The sequence below is a fragment of the Ambystoma mexicanum genome, chromosome 4q (genome assembly GCF_040938575.1).
Source record: "Ambystoma mexicanum isolate Mex_15411 chromosome 4q, UKY_AmexF1_1, whole genome shotgun sequence".
NCBI lineage: Eukaryota > Metazoa > Chordata > Amphibia > Caudata > Ambystomatidae > Ambystoma > Ambystoma mexicanum.
The window spans coordinates 429306353-429327242 of record NC_090928.1 but is presented as its reverse complement, the minus strand read 5'-3'; the positions used below and the strand labels follow the sequence as shown (position 1 = coordinate 429327242).

Sequence of the window (20890 nt, the reverse complement as noted above, 5' to 3'; positions counted from 1 at the left end):
AAGTTACAATAGTCACATAATCTTTTTCCTCACCTTGAAGAGGTATACAGTCAGTTGAGGATCATTGCGGATCCCAGGCCTGGGGACATCAGATCTAGCCAATCACAGTTTAGTACCTTACGGGTGGGTAGCAATGGGCAACAACCAAAGGTAAGTCCACAGCACTGCAGCAATGTTATAGTTAGTGAACTGGGGATGGGACAGGCCAGCCACCTGACATTGGAGGGCCAGTAGGATAACATCTATAGTGTCCTGTATAGGATATTGAATACTCAATAGTCAATCACTTGGCCCAATAGGTTTTCTGGAGAAGGGCTCAGGCTGTGACGAAGTGCTGGCGCCATTTGGGAGTAAAACCGCCCTGCGAGCCGTGGAAGAGCGAGATGTGCATGAATATTTTCTGTTCCTGTGATGATCCCTGTTGGTTTTGTCTGTAATAAACCGCAGTTTGAACTTGCCGTTGACTGAGTCCTCTGTGTATCCTGGGGGAGGATGTTGGGCCCTCCAAGTCCGCGAACTTCCAGAGTCCCTCCGGCATACCGGGGGGTTCATCCCAACATTACAATTAAATTAAGAACTCGATACTTGTATGAAACACTATCTTTTCTATGCAAAAACACCTAATAACGTTTCAACTGGTGTTTACGTTTTATGTACTAAAGATAAACAAATCTAGTGGCACACTTAGTAAACATGTTTTAATTAGAGCAGAAACTTCTTGACACTTGCAATTAGCGTAGTATCTTTCAGACCATTGTTTTTACAAGCTGAAATGCATGTTCTAAAGCATCTTAATGTGACAGTAATTTAGATCAGTAGTAGCTGGACACTTGCAATTAAACCCATTACCTTTCCGATAGCTATGATTACAGGCATGAGCACAGCCCTGTATGATAGAGAAATGTTCTGCAGCTAAAGGCTTGCATTTGTGCTAATGTGCAAACCCACAATACTTCCCTCAAGTAGCTTTGGACTGGAGGTGAACCTCCAGTGATGGCTACTGGTTGGTGCTTGACATGTGTGACCTGGCTCAAATGGCTTATTCTAACTTCTCTATCTCAAGAGAAAACCAGGTTGTAAAGCCATCTCACATGTTACATGCAATTCCCTGCAGCAGGTGCATTTACAGTTGAAGCTATGTCACTGGAATTGGAACCTCTTACCTGCAGGTTACCCATTAATTTCTGCCTCCAATGCTCGGCCCTTTTAACCGCACATGCAGTCTCATTGGATGAAAATATGTGACCTGCTGGTTACACGGTGATCTTTGGATCTGTATCTTTAGCCTCTTGACTACTGTACTGGCATTGGAAGCTGCCATCTGCAGCTTTCACACATATCTCTGCAGTACATGCTGTATTGTGCTGAGCTATTTTACTGGGTTTAAGTGCTAGCGTTGGACACACCTTCAGTGGGTGCACTACTTTAGATAGTTTACCTTTGGCATGTGACCTAGACATGGGTAGTTATGAAGCAGGGACGTCATTTCACCAAAATGCCTGGGATAGCGGAAGTGACATCATATGACACGTGACCTCTGATGACATCATAGGATGTGATGCCATTTGACCCCACGCCAAAGTGATATCACAGGAAGCAATGGAACACAACCTTTCACCTCTTGACAAAACAGGAAGCTGCATCACTTGGCATTGTTCCTAAGTACAGTACGAAAAATATGGTTACGATAACACTATAATGTGATATACATTTCATACAAGAATGGATCGCCATATGTATTGTTAAGGACAGTGTGTATAGGCCCATATTACCGAATTACTGTGAATGCAAGCAGACGTCCATGGCCAAATGATAATGATGTGTTATTATATAGCACTTACGCTTAAGCACTTTATATAGAAAAAATATACACCCAATATCACCCAACCTGTGTGTTGGTACTCATTTATCGACCTTGGAAGGATGAAATGGTAAATTCAGGTGTTTAAGAAACGACTAAATCAGTGACTCACCCCCTGAAGTGTGCCTGAAATAAACCTTTAATGAGTCTAGCAATTATTATACAGAATTCCAGAAAGACAAATTATTTGGTATTCCTTTTCTTTCTTATTCAGCGTTTTTAAAAGGCCTGAACAAGAAAGCCAGCCACTCCAGAAGCAAAGAGCCTACATTTCTTTTTAGGGGTAGCAAGAGAGACCTCAGGGGTTGCAGTAGCGACCCCTGGCAACCCCTACATGACATCCCTGTTACTAAGACTGTGCCATTCAGGCTACTCGTACATTTTTTTACTAGGTTTATTAACCCTATCCTCTCTCTTGATGGCTGGATTTGAGGTGAACAGCTTTACCCCATGAATTGTGTTACTGTGTGGGTGTAGCATGGGGACAGTGTGGTTTCCTCACGCATTTTGCAACAAGAATTTGGTTTAAAAAATATTCAATAGAAAATCGGAGTTGAAAAATTGTGCGTTAAAAGCACAAGGACCTGAAAGAAATGCCTCTATTGGCTGCTGTCCCAGAATAGACCGCCTTGGTATGAGCGCGACACACTTGATTGTTGCTTGTTTACTGGTGTTGCTTCTTTGACACTACCATCTCCCTTACCTGATTCCCCTAAGGCGCTCCCTCTGCAAGCCATTGATTTGACTTGAGGACCACGCGAGGGCCTTTCCACCCTGGCAGTTGAAATGGGCATTGAGGTTCAAGGGTACCTCTGTTGATAGTCTTAGCATAATGCAAATACTTCTTTAATTCAGTAGATTATATGGGTGCTTTCCTGCACACAGGCTCAATTTGCTGGGGACATCAGGTGGTCCACCGCCACAGAGTGCTAGTTCTTACCACCTCATTGACACAGGACATTTTTGAAGTGGTCATTTAGTGTTTCTCGTCCCTGCGAGCGGACTTTCTTTGTTCTGCTTTACAGACTGCAATACACCTGTCCCATGATAATCGGCTTCTGCTGCCCCCTCCCTCGCCCCCTCCCCCGCCGCATTGCTTTATCTGGATGTTGCCACACACGGAAGCCGCAAGGTGGGACTGATGGTATGCACGTATTCGCAAAGGAAGCTCCAGTCTTCACATGTGTCCTTGCCATCCAAAGACAGGCCTCCATGAAAGGTGTGTTACCCTTTCACAGGCTGACAAGGGGACCCCGACATGATTCTGAAATGAGCCCCCAGGCATCCTCCGTCGGCCCTGATTTTACTAGAAACATGCGCTCGATAGGGCCAAGGGGAAGGCAGCACATTTGGGACGGTGGCGAGTAAGCGTAAACTCTCACAATAATGTGTAATTAATTTCTACTTTATTAATTACGCGCTGAGATGTATGGCCTGCCAGCCTCTTGGCGCCCATTCCTAAACGCTTGTTTGTCGCCCCCCGCCCCCCTCCTTTATCTGGTGCTCCCCTGAGTGAAAAACAATTACATCCCCATGCTGTGTTATCGTGGCTGCGCAAACTGGCGGCGGCCCCGTGCCGTTCGCCCCTGCAATCCTGATGTAAATGTGTCTTCCCAGCCTGCCCCATTCCCCGCCCGCAGAATCAGATAAGCTGCCGGGCCCACGCGGCATGAATGCAGGCGGCCGGGGCTTGTCAGGACCCACGGCGCGTTCTTTATGCCCGCTAATAGGGCGCGCATTCATCAATGCGCAGTGGAAGTAGACCAGGCCGCGTTCAAACATGCAGGAGACCAGGAGTCATTTACTCCCCTCCCCTCTCTCCGAGTACAAAAGGCAAGGAGGGAGTGATGTATGGATGGCTTGGCTTCTGCCAAATAACTTAAGCAGGGTTTGGTGGGGGCAGAAATCAAAACTAGGCGGATTAAGCCCGTGGAGTCAGAGCCGGCATCTTCGCCTCGCGTGCACCGAGATGGCGCTAGGGTGGCCAGATGTGGAGGCCCATCAGAAGCAAGTTGTTGTGCGCGCGGGTCGTTCAGTGTCATTCGTGCCCCTCTTGCCCCAGTATTCATTTTGATGGTATAATGAGTGGCATAGGTATTCCAACAGATACATAGAACATGCATACAGGGGACTGACATGTTAGGGGTCTCTTCATGGCATGCCAGGGATTTCCCAGGCCCAGTGTGGCAAAAGACCTGGCGACCCTCTAATTTACATACGCATTGACAGCATCAGAAGTGACATTACAGAAAATGACCGTTCAAGGAGTCTCATCAGTCTTTGATACTAGTGGTCTTCAAACTGTGGGGCCGACCCTCTGTGTGGGGGGAGGGGCTGAAGGCTATCTGGGGAGTGCAAGGTTCTTTAAAAGGGGAACACAGTGACTGCTTCTAATAGAAAATACAAGCAGTTATATCTCATGGGTGACGGGGCAATATTACCTTACCGGGTGGGGGGGAGGGGGCTCAGTTTAAAACAAATTTGAATACCACTGCTCTAGAGCATCATTGGAAGTGACATTAAGAGACGTGTTCATGGGCAAGTCCAGCGCCAACCATTCATATACTGCACGACAGCTACATTTGTGTTGTGCAGTATGTGTTGTGCAGTATATGAATGGTCACTATTGTTATATGTGCAGGCACTCTATAGTCTAACAGACCATGAGAGAGGTTTTTTTTAAATAGCAAAAAGCTGCAAACAGCTTCAATTCTAGGGACTCCCAAATTTGGAAGGTAAAGCACAGTAATATGCAGTAAGACATTGGAGCGGTCTCATGCGCAGAATGGAACTACCATAGTAAATGACCTCGGACCCAAATAACCGGACAGACTCATAGAACATGGCACAGTACTACTTTATTGTCAGCTCAAATAAAGTAGGGAAATCTGGTGAGCATACAAAATGCAGCTCACACACTCTTGGTTACTTTTCTCTTACACAAAGACTTTATACCTTGCTGTACGTCAGCTATGATGTCATCCTATGTGGTAAACAGTAACACCTATTGAGGGGAGGGCTTGGTTAGGGGAACATATATACCTATAGCACGTATAAGTGTTAATAACATGAGTGGCTGCCCCTTATCTAATAGGCACGCCTCGAAATGCATATAATACTGATTATAAAAATTATTAACAGCTGTTTGGCTTCCACAACATTGTATAGTAGGTTGCTACATAGTCACTCATGATTGGTTGGCATACTCTCCCAACCTTGGACATTCCGCTCACTAGAAGCAGGTGAACAGAATGAAACCCAGGTGCAGATAGCAACGTCAGACCACTGCCCACATTGGTCAATTAGCCTACCATCTCTAATCAGCTAGACCATGAGCCAGTACTTCTCCTTTGTACTTGACCTTGCTGGCTGTTTTCTTCTCAGGGGTTTTTAAGGGATTCAGGGCACACTGCTATCTTCGTCTGAGGCTTAATGAATAGACCTTGTTTTCGACTTCTGAGTCACATGTGAGAAAACCAAGATTTTGTATATTTCAACCTGTTATTTACTGCTATTTGATTTAAAGGTGCTGGCTGCCATTACTCCTCTTGGCCTCTGGAGACTTGGTTGCTCCATCTTACTTGTGCTTTCTGCACTCTTTTTTTTATAACTCTTTTTATTAGTGGCCACAAAGACACACAGCACAATTACATCGTTACCATAGTACAGGAGATTCACATACTATATATATCATTGAGGTATCAAGGGTTACATAGTGTCGTCATCATCCGAAATCATGTCACACAAGTACATTCTCCAGCATTGGATCTTTCATGGATTCACATGCTTAGAATATTCCCCGTCGTCAGACTGGGAACCCTCGGTACACATATATAGTCATTTCCTATAGGAAAAAACTTCCGACACTTGTGTGTCCTATCCACATCTACTTCCTCTCCGGGGCCGTCCGCCATTACTCCTCTTGGCCTCTGGAGACTTGGTTGCTCCATCTTACTTGTGCTTTCTGCACTCTTTTTTTTTATAACTCTTTTTATTAGTGGCCACAAAGACACACAGCACAATTACATCGTTACCACAGTACAGGAGATTCACATACTATATATATCATTGAGGTATCAAGGGTTACATAGTGTCGTCATCATCCAAAATCATGTCACACAAGTACATTCTGAAGGGTCCACATATATCTTTAGGTCTGCTTGCCAATGGGCGGGTGAGGACAAACTGCTCCTCAGCTTCGTTCACATATGTCAGTTCCCGAAGGAAATGTTTCATGCTGGGTGGACCAGTACCTTTCCACTGCTGTAAAATGCATTTTTTGGCCACTGCACATGAAACGTTGAACAGTCTTCTGACCTTTTCAGAGCACTTGCCTATGTCCCCAAACAGATATTTCTGCGGGGTTAGTGCAGGGGGAACTTGTGTGATTTCTTCTAGCATCTCCGCCACCTCCTTCCAGGAACCCGTCACTATCGGGCACCCCCAGTACATGTGGAATGCACCAGCCCGACTTGCTTTGCTGCTTTCTGCACTCTTGACTGTCCGATACTTGGCACTTGCAGATGTTTTTGCTTCTACTTAATCAAAGTTAAAAGTGCCCTTCGTTCATAGCTTATCCTGGTTAACTCCCTTTGTACTTTCCAATCATGTCTTGCTGTGTCATCATTAGTATTAGTAAAACGGATTACTTTGTTCATCGCAGGAAGATATTTTCTGCACCGTTTCTGATTTGTGGCCCTGGTTTGTTTCGGAGGTAGTTTTGGAACGATCCGACGTCCATCTTTCCATCATGGCCGCTTTACTCATGTTATAGTTTCTTGCGCAGTAAGCTTCTATGTAACTCATCTACCTTGTGTTTCTGCATAAATGCATTTGTTGAGCTTCATCATACTTGTCTTCTTGGCATAGATGATTTCTTCATCTCTCTATACTTGATTACTTTGTTACTTGGATTACACCTTCATTCTTTAAGCATTCTTACATTGTTTCTGTGCGTCATGGTGTCTTTCCTTCATGACCCCTCTTTACTCTCATCTGTTCGCACTTACAGCTCGTCTATGTCTGCTGGTCTATGCCAACATCCTTCAACCTCTTCAGTGCGAAGGTACATTATGTCTCTCATATCTTCAGTCTGGTATGGGGCGAAACCTGGTGCCATGCACAGTATTCCTGCTTTCCTTCCAGTATGACGCCGGTGAGGGGGTGGGCACTAGAGTTGACGTCAGCTGCTCCTCTAAATTAAGATTACATTATTCACCCAGGATGACACACTCTGGTCAATGGGTAATACCGAGTTTTGGACTCAGTCTGCAATTTAAGAACTTGATCACATATCCTCACAGCAATAGGTCATACAAGTATTTGTTAAGGTTTGGGTTTCAAGAACTTAAATAATTTGTTTTTAAAGCAACGCCTTGTAAAGTACACAAATTACATAAGCAACTAAACGGACAATATATACATTTTTACAGAAATATATTGAGCAAAAATATGATTATACGCATCTCGTTTGGATTTTGAAACTTTATTTATGTTGTAAGAAAATAAAATACGATATGAAATAGCCCATCCCCAGACAATAGGGTGTCTGGGCCCTCAGTATCTAATCTCTCTTATTGTAATGCTCGACTGACACATAGCAAGACTTCAGGAAATCCATGGAATGGCGATTTACCTGTATGACCTGCACTGGTATGATCGGGCCAGTAATACCAGCATTTTGTTTGCCAGTAGGGTGCCAGATATACCTCCAGCTCTCCTCTGGAGGTAAATCCTCCACTCTACCAGCAAACGTATAGTTGGCCGGTCCGGAAATGTGCTGGTACACGTTATTACTTTGAGGCCCAAAGTTGGGACTTTTTTTTGCTTTCCTGGACTGGCTGTGTGCAGGTCACAGCCCTTTAAATTGGGACAGTCTCTCAAAATATGGGTAGGTTGGCCACACTAGATGGAGCCAGAAAAATAGTGATGCATGAGAAGATGCGCCGTGGATGCTTTAGGGAGCTGTGCACCACAAACTCACCCTCAACAGTCAGAGAAGAACTGATGCGCATGCAGGCATAAGCAGGTTACAGGAGTTTGCTTTCTTTTGACTGATTTTGTAGGTACCTAAAAAAAGCTGTTGCCCCCTCAAGGGATGGTAGGTACTCATTTGGTCACACATATTTAGAAAGTGTCTTGGTGCTAGAGGGATCCGGAACGCCATCACACCGCTTGCCATTATAATGTGTGGACCTTATACGTATGTGTGAGCGTTTCTACGTCCACAGCTTGTTCTTTGTGGTATTTGGGACTGGTTTACAATGCTGTGGTGCAGACTGGAAATGTGTACAGTGGGGGTTTACTGGTAATATCAAACTAGGAGTTTACTGGAAATGGCAAGCTTACTGTGAATGTCAAAATTGGTGATTAATGGCAATGTTAAAATGGGAGCCTACTGGGAATGTCAAGCTTGCTGGGAGTGTCAAACTGGGAGCTAAAGGGGATTGTTGAGCTTTCTGGGATTACCAGATTGGCAGTTTATGGGGAAAATGTCCAAATCAGATCTCATCGGAATGTCAAACTGGGACCTTACTGGAATTTCCAACATACTAGCAATGTTAAACTGATAGCTTATTGCGAATGTCAAACCCACGGTGAGCTCACTGGGAATGGAACAGCAAGCTTACAAGGAATGTTTAACTAATAGCTTAATAGGAATGACAACCTGGGATGTTACAGGGAATCTGAAATTTGAAGCTTACTCAGAATGTCACATTGGGAGATTGCTGCAAGTATCAGGACATGACATATGGCCTACTTATCACAATATATCTCGACAAGACACATCTTCAATTGACATCTCCTGACAGACGAAATCATGACAGAAGGATAGAGCAGAGCTGCAGTCAAAATGACCCGGAGACAGACAATGCTGCATACCACCAAACAATCTGGATGTGCAGGGCAGGAGCAGCAAAAGCACCCCACACACACTGCAAAGAATGTGCACAATGTGCATGGAAGCTAAATGTTCAGAACATCAAACGAGTCAAGAATTCATGAGCCTGTAACACCACTCAAACCCCATCACAGCAAGTCAATGATGCAGTCTCCGCCTGCTTCAAAGACATAATCCTACAGATTGAAGATGACCTGTGCAAAAAAGACCCCACAGCGACAGTCAACCACAAAACTCAAGCAGTAAGCAACAAAACACGCACACAGACCGTGGAAGGCTAGCTCCCATTCTCCATACATTAAATGCTAGCAATAAAGCCAGATCGACAGAAGATCCAGACCGTAAGTAGCGTTCTGTCAGCCACCAAAATCCCATATGTGAAGACTCTGCTAAAGGGAACCACAGCAAATCCAGACAACCCTACAAGCAATCGCCCACTCTCCAACATTACCTTTGCAGCAATATTCCTACAAAGGCTACTTTATCCAAAGCTTCTTCAGGACCATGTCAAAACCAATAACTTCATGCACAACTCCCAACATGGATATAGACCAATGAAGGGAACAGACTCAACTATGCAGGCAACACGCCAATTATCTACAAACGTACGCAACCCTCAACCCTAAGTCAACCGGACCTTAGCAACTGCCTCTCACATATGTGCCTGAATGTTGACAAATTCACAAAATTTCAACCCGACTAAAGCAGAAGTTATGTTATGTGAATACAAAACAGCCCACTACTCCAAATTTCTTGGCCAGAATAAAGAGCAACCTTCACTCAGCCGAGAGCAAGAGCAGATGACATTGGATCTCTCATGATCCAGTCCATTTGCCCCAAAACCTGAAGTTAAAGCTTTTGTGATAAGCCACTTCTTCAGCTGAAAAAGATTTGTCGCATCATGCCATATCTCACATTCCCATATACTACCATGGCAACTATTGCCCTTGACTAGATTCTCCCAACAGACTGGATTTTCCACACAGCCATTTATAAGGCATACTTGAATATTTGGTAAACTGCTGCAGCAATGTGAAAGAACCGTGAACCATGAACCCCAGCTTTCTGAGCACTCCACAGGCTCCCAATCAAACACTGAATCTAAATCAGATCCCCATGTATCACCCACCACGGCTTGGATGGCAGCGTCCCAAAATCCACCAAGAGAAGGGTCATCAAGCACGTGCCTGTCAGAATGCTTCCATCCTGCACCACAGCTCTAACAATGTTCCTACGCTCCAGCCAAAAAGGCCAAGGTGGATCCTCCTTCTCATTCCTCTCATTCAACCAATGGCACTCCCATAGCCAAGGGGCGCTGCACACGGGAAGCACAACTGACCTTCACAAAGTCACTCAACCCTGGCTGTTCTCCAAACTACAATGGAAACACTAGCACCAATGCACTCCCTTCAAAGACTGGGTTGGTGCAACAGTTGCGGACTTGAACTCCAAGACCCACCTGAGCACAGATAATGGGCCTCATTACACGGTAGGCGGTAAGGGTTTACCGGTACCTGTATTTTACCGGTACCGGTAAACCCTTACCGCCTTACTACGAGGTCCCTTTGCGGGTTGGAGAATTTAACACCTGCTTTTTGCAGGCGTTAAAAACCAACCCGCAAAGGGACCAGGGAGCTAATTACGGTACCGCAATTTGCGGTGCCGTAATTAGCACCTTCCCCATTCCCATTATGCCCTGTGGGGCAAAAATAGGAATGGGGAAGGGCAATGGGGGAAGGGGGAATTACCGCCTCACCAACCTTGGAATAGGGCGGTAATTCCCCTTTCCACCAAGGCGGTGCCGGTATTTTACTGGCATGGACCAAGGTGCTAATAGCACCTTGGTCCACCGCCGTCCGTGTAATGAGGCCCAGTGTCACAAACAAGAACAGACTCGAGGCCAGATTCAATCAGGTTGGTGCCACCCACGGGTCCCCCATTACACGCATGGAACCTTAACACCTTACCCGTACAGAGGAGTGGAGAGGGATTAGAGGGACCATAACACAGAGACTGCTGCAATCCGCAGAGTCCAAGCCCAGAGCCCTCCTGATCATAGTGGAACTCCTTTATTTTCACTGCCACGTCACTGTTTAGTTTGCCAGCTGCCTCTAAGCTGTGTTTCCAGTGTGAGGCAACTGTTAACCATGATTATGAGGCCTTTGACATCTGCCGTGACCAATGGGCATGTTCCTACTTAACCCTTCTGAGGGATTGGTGTGTGGTTTGGTGGCATCATGCTGCAAATCATAGGCTCACTATTGTTTGGGTTAACTAACCTGTTTATAGTCGCCCACGAGTCCACATGCGCATGGCGTGTGCTGTGGTCTAGTGCATTTGTTGCATAGTCGTGTGTGAGCTGGTAGGTGATTTGGGTCTCATCTACGTAGCTGAAGCATGCAAGGCCTGAGCTGTTAATATGTTCCAGGCTCCAGCAGCAGGATCATGTATATGTTGAAGAGCAGAGGGGAGAGACTGAATACTTGGGGTATAGCACATGTCATCTTGCATGGACGTTACCTCCAAGAGGTCAAGAGTGCTGCTTTACTACTCTGTGAAGAATGAGGCAGTTTAAGGTAGAGTGGCCCTGTTACTACTATTACCTGTAGTCTTTTTTAATGAGATCTCTTGGATGATAGTGGGTGCTGGAGCACATATATACATACTGCAAATGGAGGATGTATTTAAAGCATTATCCTGGATACTATACGGTTGGGAAGAAAACATTGCAATAAACATGGATTTTTTTCAGATGACACGAACCACCTCTGTGCATGGCCTCTCTACCTCCCCTGACAATGGCAGCCGGTGAGCTGGCAGCACATCGCACAGTGCAAAGGCTACTAAAACGAGCATTGGCAATGCCAAGAGTTTGGGATTTTGTGTAGGCATGGTAAAGAAACTTGCCAGGCACTGCCGTAGCGGTATTAACTGACTATTGATGTAGCATCTGCAAAATGGTGCGAGTACCTGGGTATCCAATAACAGTACCTGGTCAATGCCTAATACTTATACACAAGCCAAAACGGTTGGCTTTGCCAGTGCTTGTTTTATCAGGAAGATTCAGTGAAGGACAACCATAGTGCTTATAAATCAAGTGGCTGAAGGGAGACCAAGTTAAGACAATTTTATTACACCAGTAGTGTGTTTACAGCTCCTATTAGGTCATCTCTCAAAAGACTGCTTTGAAAGAAAAACCTGACAGGCACTTTGAGTGCAACGTTTGATGGTAAAGCTTGTTTAAAGTTAGCTCAGAGAGTTCCCATGAGGAGGCGTTTTGGGCAGGGAATGGCAGGAACTGGGTGGGTGTGGCCATAGGGATTAGCATGGCCATGGGCAGTCAATGGGTGGGCAAATAACCAAACAGCGCCTACAAGCTCTGTGCCCCTCCTCATATGCCATTTCTCCCTAGCTGTACTCCAATGCACTAGTTTTGGTTTATAGGTGGCTCTAAAAGCCACAACTAATTCAGCTTATAGGTGGAGCTGCCGTAAAAGTTTGATGATCCAGTGATAGGCTGAAGGTTCATGTAAAATCTGGATTAACACTGAAGTGTTTAACCGCCTAAAAATACTGGGTATTATGAGAAAACCAGCCACACAAGTTTCACACACATATGTCCCTGTGTTGTTAAACTGTAAAGCGCTTTGATTAAAGCGCTATATAAACAATAAAATAGGAATAGAGTTTGCAGCGACTCACTATGTGTTGCCCCTCCTTCATTCATGCACAGGCTCACTTCCTGAGAGTTGCTAACTTGCAATTGCACCAGCTGCACTCAGAGCCTATGGTAGATTCCGGTCGATATAGAGATTGGGCGCTTGTTTTTAAGTCAAGGTTGACACAGTTCAGCTGCTTTTGTTCAAGATACCACAAAGGAAACAGTGTGTTAAAGCCTCCTTCAAGTATTCTGGGCCTACTTCAAAAGCCAGCAATGCAGTAGAACGTCCTGGATGCCAAACACCAACCCAGGCTTTCAAACACAGTTCTCCTTATCACCCACGGCTGGTGGAACTCCTGTGCCAGCAAGGTCACCAGTTGATAGATCCCTCTTAGAAATGACCCAAATGTAACCAGTTCAGGAATGTGTACAAACACGCCCATTCAGTGCTCAGAATACCCCACACGCACCCTCCGGACTCAGCACCGGATTCGAATGTGGGCGGGATTTAGGGCAAAGCGGTGGTAAACGTGCATGAAACATTACGCCACTTCCGGGTGCCCACGCTGCGCCTCTATTCTGGTGGCAATACAGGTGTCGCACATGGTTTGCTACACACGGCTCAGAATTAACTTTAATCTCCTCTGCCTGGTTGATCTGAATGAGTTATTTTTCTAAAGCGCATTTCAGCACAATTTTACTTAAATAGGTCTGCTTTTGTACTTTTTTTTTCCAAATTCAGAGAATAATGAAAAAATAATGGCAAAATGTCAACCTTTTATAAATGTTTGAAACATATCACACATCTGCAGCAAAAAAGGTATCCTGTCTCACATGACAACATAGACCGCAAGAATAATGTGCACAGCTTATTGCAATTATAGGGCCTAAACCATGGAACATTTAGCGCGGTGCAAAGGGACTTTGCACTGTCAACAAATACCTAGAACCGGGCCTAACTCGCATTGCGGTTCAAAGTATATTTTTGTGGTGCAAAGTTACTTTGCACTCAAAAGTACTCTTTGAACAGTGAATTAGGCCCACTTTACTACTGTGCAAAGAGTCATTTTGCAGTGCAAAGATACTTTGCACCGCTCTTGGAACCAGGCCTGGTTCAACGTGTTTGTTGGCGGTGCAATGGCACTTTGCACCGCACTAAACTTTCCATGAAGTAGGCCCATGGTTTCAATGGCAGTCATGCGCGCATTTAACAAGTGTCTAAGAAAGGGCCGCATCTCAGGAGCATAGTGTCATAATATTTACAAAACCTCCCTCTCAGCAACCCTGCAGGCTTCCAAGCAGTAAAGATCTTGCATGTCTCCGATAATGGAGGGCATATATTTCTGCTGCCTTTTCTCTAATGAGCACAATCAGGTGGTTTATGCAAAACTGCTGCTGCACATAACAATGCTTTTCTATTTTGACATCAACCTCTGAATCGGGCCCTGAGTCGCCTTTATATTGGGCAGGTCTTATTCATGTGGCCAAGCCTTAAAACCGTTTATGGTTGGACAAAAAAAGAGGTATTGCTAATTTTCATTTTTCCCACCCAAGAAGGATGCTATTGCTTCTTGGGTGGGAACAATTTAAATGAGCAATACCTCTTTTGTTTGTCCAACCATAAATGGTTTCGATTTCTGGCAAGAATAACATATGAGAGTGAAAATGACAGAAATTACGAGATTAATAAGGTGATGTGTGATCTGCTGTCTGTTCTGTCCTTCTCATTGTTTTGGTGACCACTTGGGGAGATCTATGTGCATTATGTGAGGATATAGTGTGACATAGATGGTGATATTGGTCGTAACTTCAGGAAACCTAAAGAGAAGGTGCAGGGGATTGGGTTAGCTTTTCCAAAATGGCTGCCAGGATTAACATATTTGCGTATTTCTTAGGCTCCCAGAGACGAAGGCTCATCCCAGCTCTGTCCCTCGATGCAACATCTCCAGTGAGGAAACCTGCCAATAGCCCCGGAGTCCGCTGGGTGGATGGCCCATTGCGTAACGCACAGCGAGGGATGGGGGAACCCTTTGAGATCAAGGTCTATGAGATTGACGATGTGGAGCGGCTGCAGCGGAGACGCCTGGGGGACAGCAAGGTGAGTGTCAAAGATCTCATGACATCGTAGGTTGTGAAATGCTGGGAGTTTTCCAGGACACTCCATTATTCCTAGAAAGGGCTGGTTTCTGACAGGATGGAGGCCATTTTAGATTTAAAGGAGGGCCACACGGCAGTGACTCAAAGACTTGTACGTATCTGTGGCATGTTGATTTTGGTTTAAACGAAGGGGCCAGTGGATATTTGAACGTCCCTCCAGTGATCACTGCTCCTGACCCGACACGCTAATTCTCCCCTCTCCCTCTCCATTGTGCATCAGTCAGTTGCTTCCCAGCTAGTTTTGCGCTATTGAAATCCCAAATAACTTGCATGTGGTTGCTATAACATGGTCTGCAGCCTGTGCATGTACGGATGTCTTGGACTGTGATTCCCACAATCTCTTATCATTGACTATGGTGGCTAGGACTGATGGGAGTTGTAGTCAAAACCAAGCCAAATAGAGCCAAGGGTTACACACCTCTGTACTAGAGGAATGAAGGCATTGGCAATAGGAAGGATTGCACACACACCACAGGCACAGACTACATTGGCCACTATTGTGGAAGTTGTGTGCATGTCCTGCATCAAGAAAAAGGAACCTTTTGTGTTGTTGACGCAACCTACCTAAATGGCAGTGCTCAGGGAGATGTGACAATCTAATTTGATACACCTTGTCATGAAAAACCTTTCCAACATATTTAAGAGTAGTTGATTATTCCTGAGAAGACACTGGTAGTCATTATTTTACTGAGCACTGACAGTGTGCCTAAGACTAATTCAAAATGGGTAGCATTTGCTACATAAAATTATAAAATGCTAATCAAATGGCCACTGTGCCACAGAACAGTGGTGACGTTGCTGTATTGCAGCTCATGTTTGTAAATCATGTTATCAGATCAGAAGTGAAACAAGTCTATGCCATATATTGGCTTCTCCAGCATTGCATCTTTTATAGATTGAGGGTCGAAGTGAGATTCGATGAGCAGGAGATAAAACCTGCTCCTGGGTGTCAGGCATCACCCTGTAGTCATGAGCTACGGCCAGGGAACCAGGAGCTTCCAGAGATGCTCCTTTAGCTGTTTATCCATTGTGTTTAAATGTGCATTAGACGTGTTTGAATTCTTCTTCATTAACATTCCCAAATACTCAAATGAAATGTCACATTGACATGTTTGGAAGACACCAGCTGGCCCTAGGAGGCAGACGTAGCTCCTGGTAGCTGTTGGTTTCAAGCTAACCAGGCTATCCTATGCTAGAAGCAGGAGCTAAATAGCTCCCAGCCCCCCTCATTTTCGAACCCCGAAGCCCTGTCATTAGGCTGGGACACCTGGGAATGCATGTGGCATGAAGATTATCAGGTATAATATTGAGTAGGCTTTGCTGTAATTTTGGGCCATATGCCTTTCCCAATAAGCCCCTGTCTTGGAGGCAATCATTAAAAATTCTAACTGCTTGTTAGAGCAACGGAGTCCTCTACTGGGGGCAAAGAATTTAATTGCATTTAACGGCGGTAGGTAACATGCAAACAGTGAGTAGACAAGCCAATGTTGAAAGCACAGGATGGTTTTGTTTCATTTATGCACAGGAATTATTGTTAGAGCGCAGGAGGGCATGCATCATTATCCAGAGTTCACCAAAGTAAAACCTTTTGGGTTGGGAATTAGTAGGGATGCTGATATCGCTTCTAATAGCACACATGTCTCCACGCAGCAGAACAATGGTTTGGATGCTTTCGCTTACAGACAGAATATGGGCAGATATTGGGGAAATGGCATCCTGATGGTTTTGCCCGTGTTATTGCTTCGGATAGGCTTGACAGCGTATAATTTAATCTGAACAGTTCTTCATCTTTTTGTCTCTTCTTTCCCTGGCTGTGTCTTCAAGGAGGTGATATGCTTTAGTGCCAAACTGAAAATTCTGGAGCACCGCCAGCAGAGAATCGCTGAGGTTCGGGCCAAATACGAGTGGCTGATGAAGGAGCTCGAGGTGACTAAGCAGTACCTGATGCTGGATCCCGAAAAGTGGCTCAGCGAATGTAAGACATTTCTTCTAGTGGCTGTATTGACCAGGCTCCTCCGCACTGCCACAATGCTTTTTGCTAGGGCTCTGTGCAAAGCATATGAGAGATTCAAAGTTGTGGCAGACATTGTTCTTGAACAGTATTCAGCTGCACGAGGCCTTCAGTCAAATACAGATTTCCTTCGGTGAGCCTCATTCTCAGTTTGGCAGAATTAGCTTACCGTTGTGTCCGGACCGGCAAACTCCGAGTTGTGCCGCGGGTGCCTTTCATCCCGTCAGGTCTGCCCTGGCGGAATGAAAGGCTCCCCCGAGCACTGCATGCCTGTAGCACCGGCACCATTATGAACCGAATACCCCGGTAATAGCCCATTCGCGGGTGCCGGATTTCCATGCCAGTATGGAGGTAGCCTTGCCAATTTTACCGACAAGGCTACCTCCAACCTCGTAATAAGGCCCAATGCATTGTAAATGGAGGTAAATCCTCCAGATGCCAACTTTTTGCTGAAACACAGTGATGATAATTCTGCCGGCAATAGTTTTTCTAGTTTTCTGGGGGAAATACCTCCAGCCAAATCCTGGACCTATTTCCTCCTCCTTACCTCCAATCTCATAATTCAGCTGAGCTTAAAAAGTGACGATAATTCTGTTGCTGTCATTTGTTACAGCTACCACTGTACCCGTAAGGAGGCACTACGTCTTTGAATATGAGTCCTCTGACACTGTGATGTTAGATACATTATGGTAGATACATTAAAAAACTTGGTCAAGCGGCAGCAGATGATCATGCTGTTGCTTCCCAAAGTCGACCCGCTTTACCGGCAGTGTGCTCCATGGAATGGCCACATCAAGGCCCTAGTGCTACACGCAGCAGGAAGACACGGCTATTGCCGGCACCCAGGGGCAGGGGAGAGCTCCTTCTTTGCCTCAAGATGAACTTTGTTATAAATGTAATGTCAGGAGGAGGCAGAACTGAAGGTGGTGGTAGGAGTCGGCACCCAACTGTGACTGCAACCTTCTCACCCTCTGGCAGGCATTTCTCTCTTCAAGGGAGACAGAAAACTGGGTACAAAAGCAATATTTTCTAGAGGAGTTTGCACTGTCAGATAGTTATTGGCAAGGGCTTAGTACGTGTTCGATTTGGCCTCACCGCTCTTAACCTCAGCTCCATGGATGGCTACCAGGGCGTGCCATTTTTTTCAGTACAATGTTATGCAGATATTTGTCTAATGAGAGCTAAACCATAGACTATAAAGGTGGGAATTGCATAGTCTATGCTTAAGTATTTCAGCTCCTGCAATAGCATGGCTGCTCTAGGTTTATGGTGGTCCATATTCAGCTTGGTCACTTCAATTTTACCCCGGCAAACGTAGTCCTCTTGCTACCCTCTAAGAGGTGATATCAAAAGCAAACGTAGTATGTCATTGAATTATTCACACAGCTTTAAATAACACATGGGCTATTCGACACATAGGACTGTGGAAAATATGCATTTATTAAAATATTTTGAAGGCTCACATATTGGTAGTTCATTTGGCACTTTTTCGTCTCTGTCTTATCTGTAACACCTAGGACACCTACTAGATATTGAAAGTTTTACAAGGACGACGGCACTAGATTCAAGGTTGGCCCTGTAAGACCGGTGCAGATGATATGGGTGCAAAAGTAATCTGCCTGTTTCTCCTCCTGCTTGTATTGCCATAAATCAATTGTGGGATACTCATTTTATCTGAGAATATGATAAGCCGTTCTGTTGGCCAATATGTTCGTAGATATTGTTCATGGAGCCATCTGTTCTATCAAAGGGAAACCTTTGGGGGATAGGTTACGACTGAACCACACGCAATCCATTATTATCCCTTTAGAGCAAATAGAAAAAGGGTCCCGTCTTATTGGATGTTGAAGGGTGTTGTAATGTGAAGCACTTTTGAAAGGAAGGTGTTATATGAATGGGTTGACACCTGTCAAAAAATCCTTTCAAAATCTGTGCCGTTCTGTCTCATTCTACTATGATTCGTTGCGTTGTCGTGTATGTTCTCCCAACCCATCTCTCCGAAGCAATTGTTCACTGTTTGTTGCCAGGATCTAGACGAAGTTGTAGATTAGTTTGAAGTACCTTAGTTTTGTCATCCTCAATTTTACTGTTTTTTTTCTTCTAATTTGTATCCAGTTGATTTGGAGCAAGTTTATGAGACGGACTCTCTGGAGTACCTCGAGGCCCTGGAGTGTGCAACAGAGCGCCTAGAGAACCGGGTTAACTTCTGCAAGGCCCATCTCATGATGATCACCTGCTTCGACATCACCTCGCGTCGTCGATGAACTGAGCCAAGCGAGCAATGACTAAACCCAAACCCTCCCTTGTATCACACTCCCAAAGACAATAGAACGAGGACGAAGGCTTGTGTTAAGTGACTCCGGACTGAGCGTGCGCGAGAGAGAGCCAGAAAGATGACACTTTTCTTTTAATTTATCATGGGACAGCATTAAATAAATGAATATATTATATATTGCGAAAGAGGGAGCGAGAATGTGTGGACCTGAAGACGTCGGTTCTCCTTCGAGAAGGAAAGAGCACTTTGAGGAACTTTAAAAGGCTATGTTTGTAAATACAGACAGTTGAAAAACGGACTTCCTCCCGCCACCTCAGAGTGGCAGTTGTGGAAGGGCAGGAGGTGCGAGGGATGGACGTTGGACTTCTACTGATGGCGTCAAAAATGAATAATGATACACAGAAAGACGTTTTAAGTGCCTTGCAAATCTTTATTCTCCAAACATTTACACCCGTACTTTCTTGTGTACAGATGGTGCTAGCCGACGGCAGATCAACCGAAAGAAAATACAGCTTGCAGATTTTTTAAAAATGTATTTACAGCCTGTTTTCTCTTGGTGGTTTATTCTGACTTGTTGTTTATAAGTAACTTGTGTTTGTAGAGATATTTCCTAATCGGTACACATATGACTAAATGTTAACTGTCTTTTATTGTTAACAGAGTAAGGCCAACCAAGAAAAAGTGTGGTCCTGACATTGGTACTGTGGCTGGTTTTCTGTCATACACTTTTATGTCAATTGTAGAGGAGGAGCTTGCTTGGCCCTCCTTTACATAATCTTAAAAAAACGGTACCTGATGTGTCCGGCCATTTTTCCCACTAGGGAAACAAAACTGCCAAAAGCTTGTGTGCTCGACTGGGATGTCACCACCATGCATGTAGCATCTCACCTGCCAAATTAACTTGACCCCATAAATCATATGAAATAAAAGAAAATGTGTTAATACAGTAGCATTGTGACTGTGGGAAGGATGTTCAAACAAACTGGTGGAAGATTTTGCATATGGTATCAAACTGTTGCCCAATCAATTGTTTAGCTGATTAACCATGTTCATCCGTTAGCACCCTGTTTATTCGGAGGGAATACGGTGAGTGAAAGTTTCTATACAACACTGCGTATCGTGCTGCACCACACATACGTACAACTCCCTTCCTCATTTCCTTTCAGTATCTTGTTACCCATAGTTGATGCAACGTCACTTAGTCCCGCTGGAGCCTGCTGTAAATAAATAGTGCTTGTCATTGTTTATTGTGTATGCGTTTTCTGTAAGTGTTTTCTGAGGCTTATCCAACTTTGACTAGGGTGATATTTGGATCCGGTTCATACTGTGCACTGTGGTCGGCTGGTGAGCTTTGAACCCAGTGTGGTGACGATTCCTAGCTGGATTTAGTCTACCGGAGTGGTTTGAGGGAGCCTACAAAAACACTAGCCAAAATTGGACCAACTGAGTGAATCGAGAGAGCCTGGTGGCCCGAGAGGAGTTTGGTGGCTTCTGCTTCACAAAATGAAATATTTAGTCAAATTATGCTTTTTAATCAAGATTTTCTAGAGAAATTATGTAAAAGGCCTCTGATTTGCAGTACTGTCTGTTCTTATCGGGAACAACCAGAGATATTCCAACACTTCAGAGACTGGACCTTCCACAATATACCAGAGATGTATTTCCACAGCAGAAAATCATGTATGAGACCATCAACTGAAGCAGCATCCCCTTCATAAGAGATCTGCAACCTGCAGCGCTCCAGAGGTTTGGGACTAAGACTCCCTTGATCTCCAACCATTGACTTTGCCAGCATGCACTATGCCCGCTGCTCCAACACATCTGGAGAGCCAAAGGTGGCAGATCCATGGAATACACAATACAACCTCCAGTTCAGTTTAAAATAATGGTCCAGGAGATATGGTTTGTTTTCAATACTGTGCCTACAAACAGAAGACTTGATCGGTCCTGTACAAGTTCATGATAAGCAATTAGAACAACCCAAACAGAAATGCTATTTTTCCGGGGTGGTTTTACTAAATGCC

General features: G+C 44.8%; 1 protein-coding gene across 1 annotated transcript in view; it reads left to right on the top strand.

Moving 5' to 3' along the window:
- Window positions 1–20111, top strand: part of KIF26B (kinesin family member 26B) — an 876378-nt gene extending 856267 nt beyond the window's left edge. Inside the window, exons 13-15 of the mRNA XM_069608003.1 lie at window positions 14319–14521; window positions 16405–16555; window positions 18707–20111. Coding sequence (XP_069464104.1) covers window positions 14319–14521; window positions 16405–16555; window positions 18707–18855 — 503 coding nt within the window. The 3' untranslated portion in view covers window positions 18856–20111. The remainder of the gene's footprint in view (window positions 1–14318; window positions 14522–16404; window positions 16556–18706) is intronic.
- The last annotated feature ends 779 nt before the right edge of the window (window positions 20112–20890 follow it).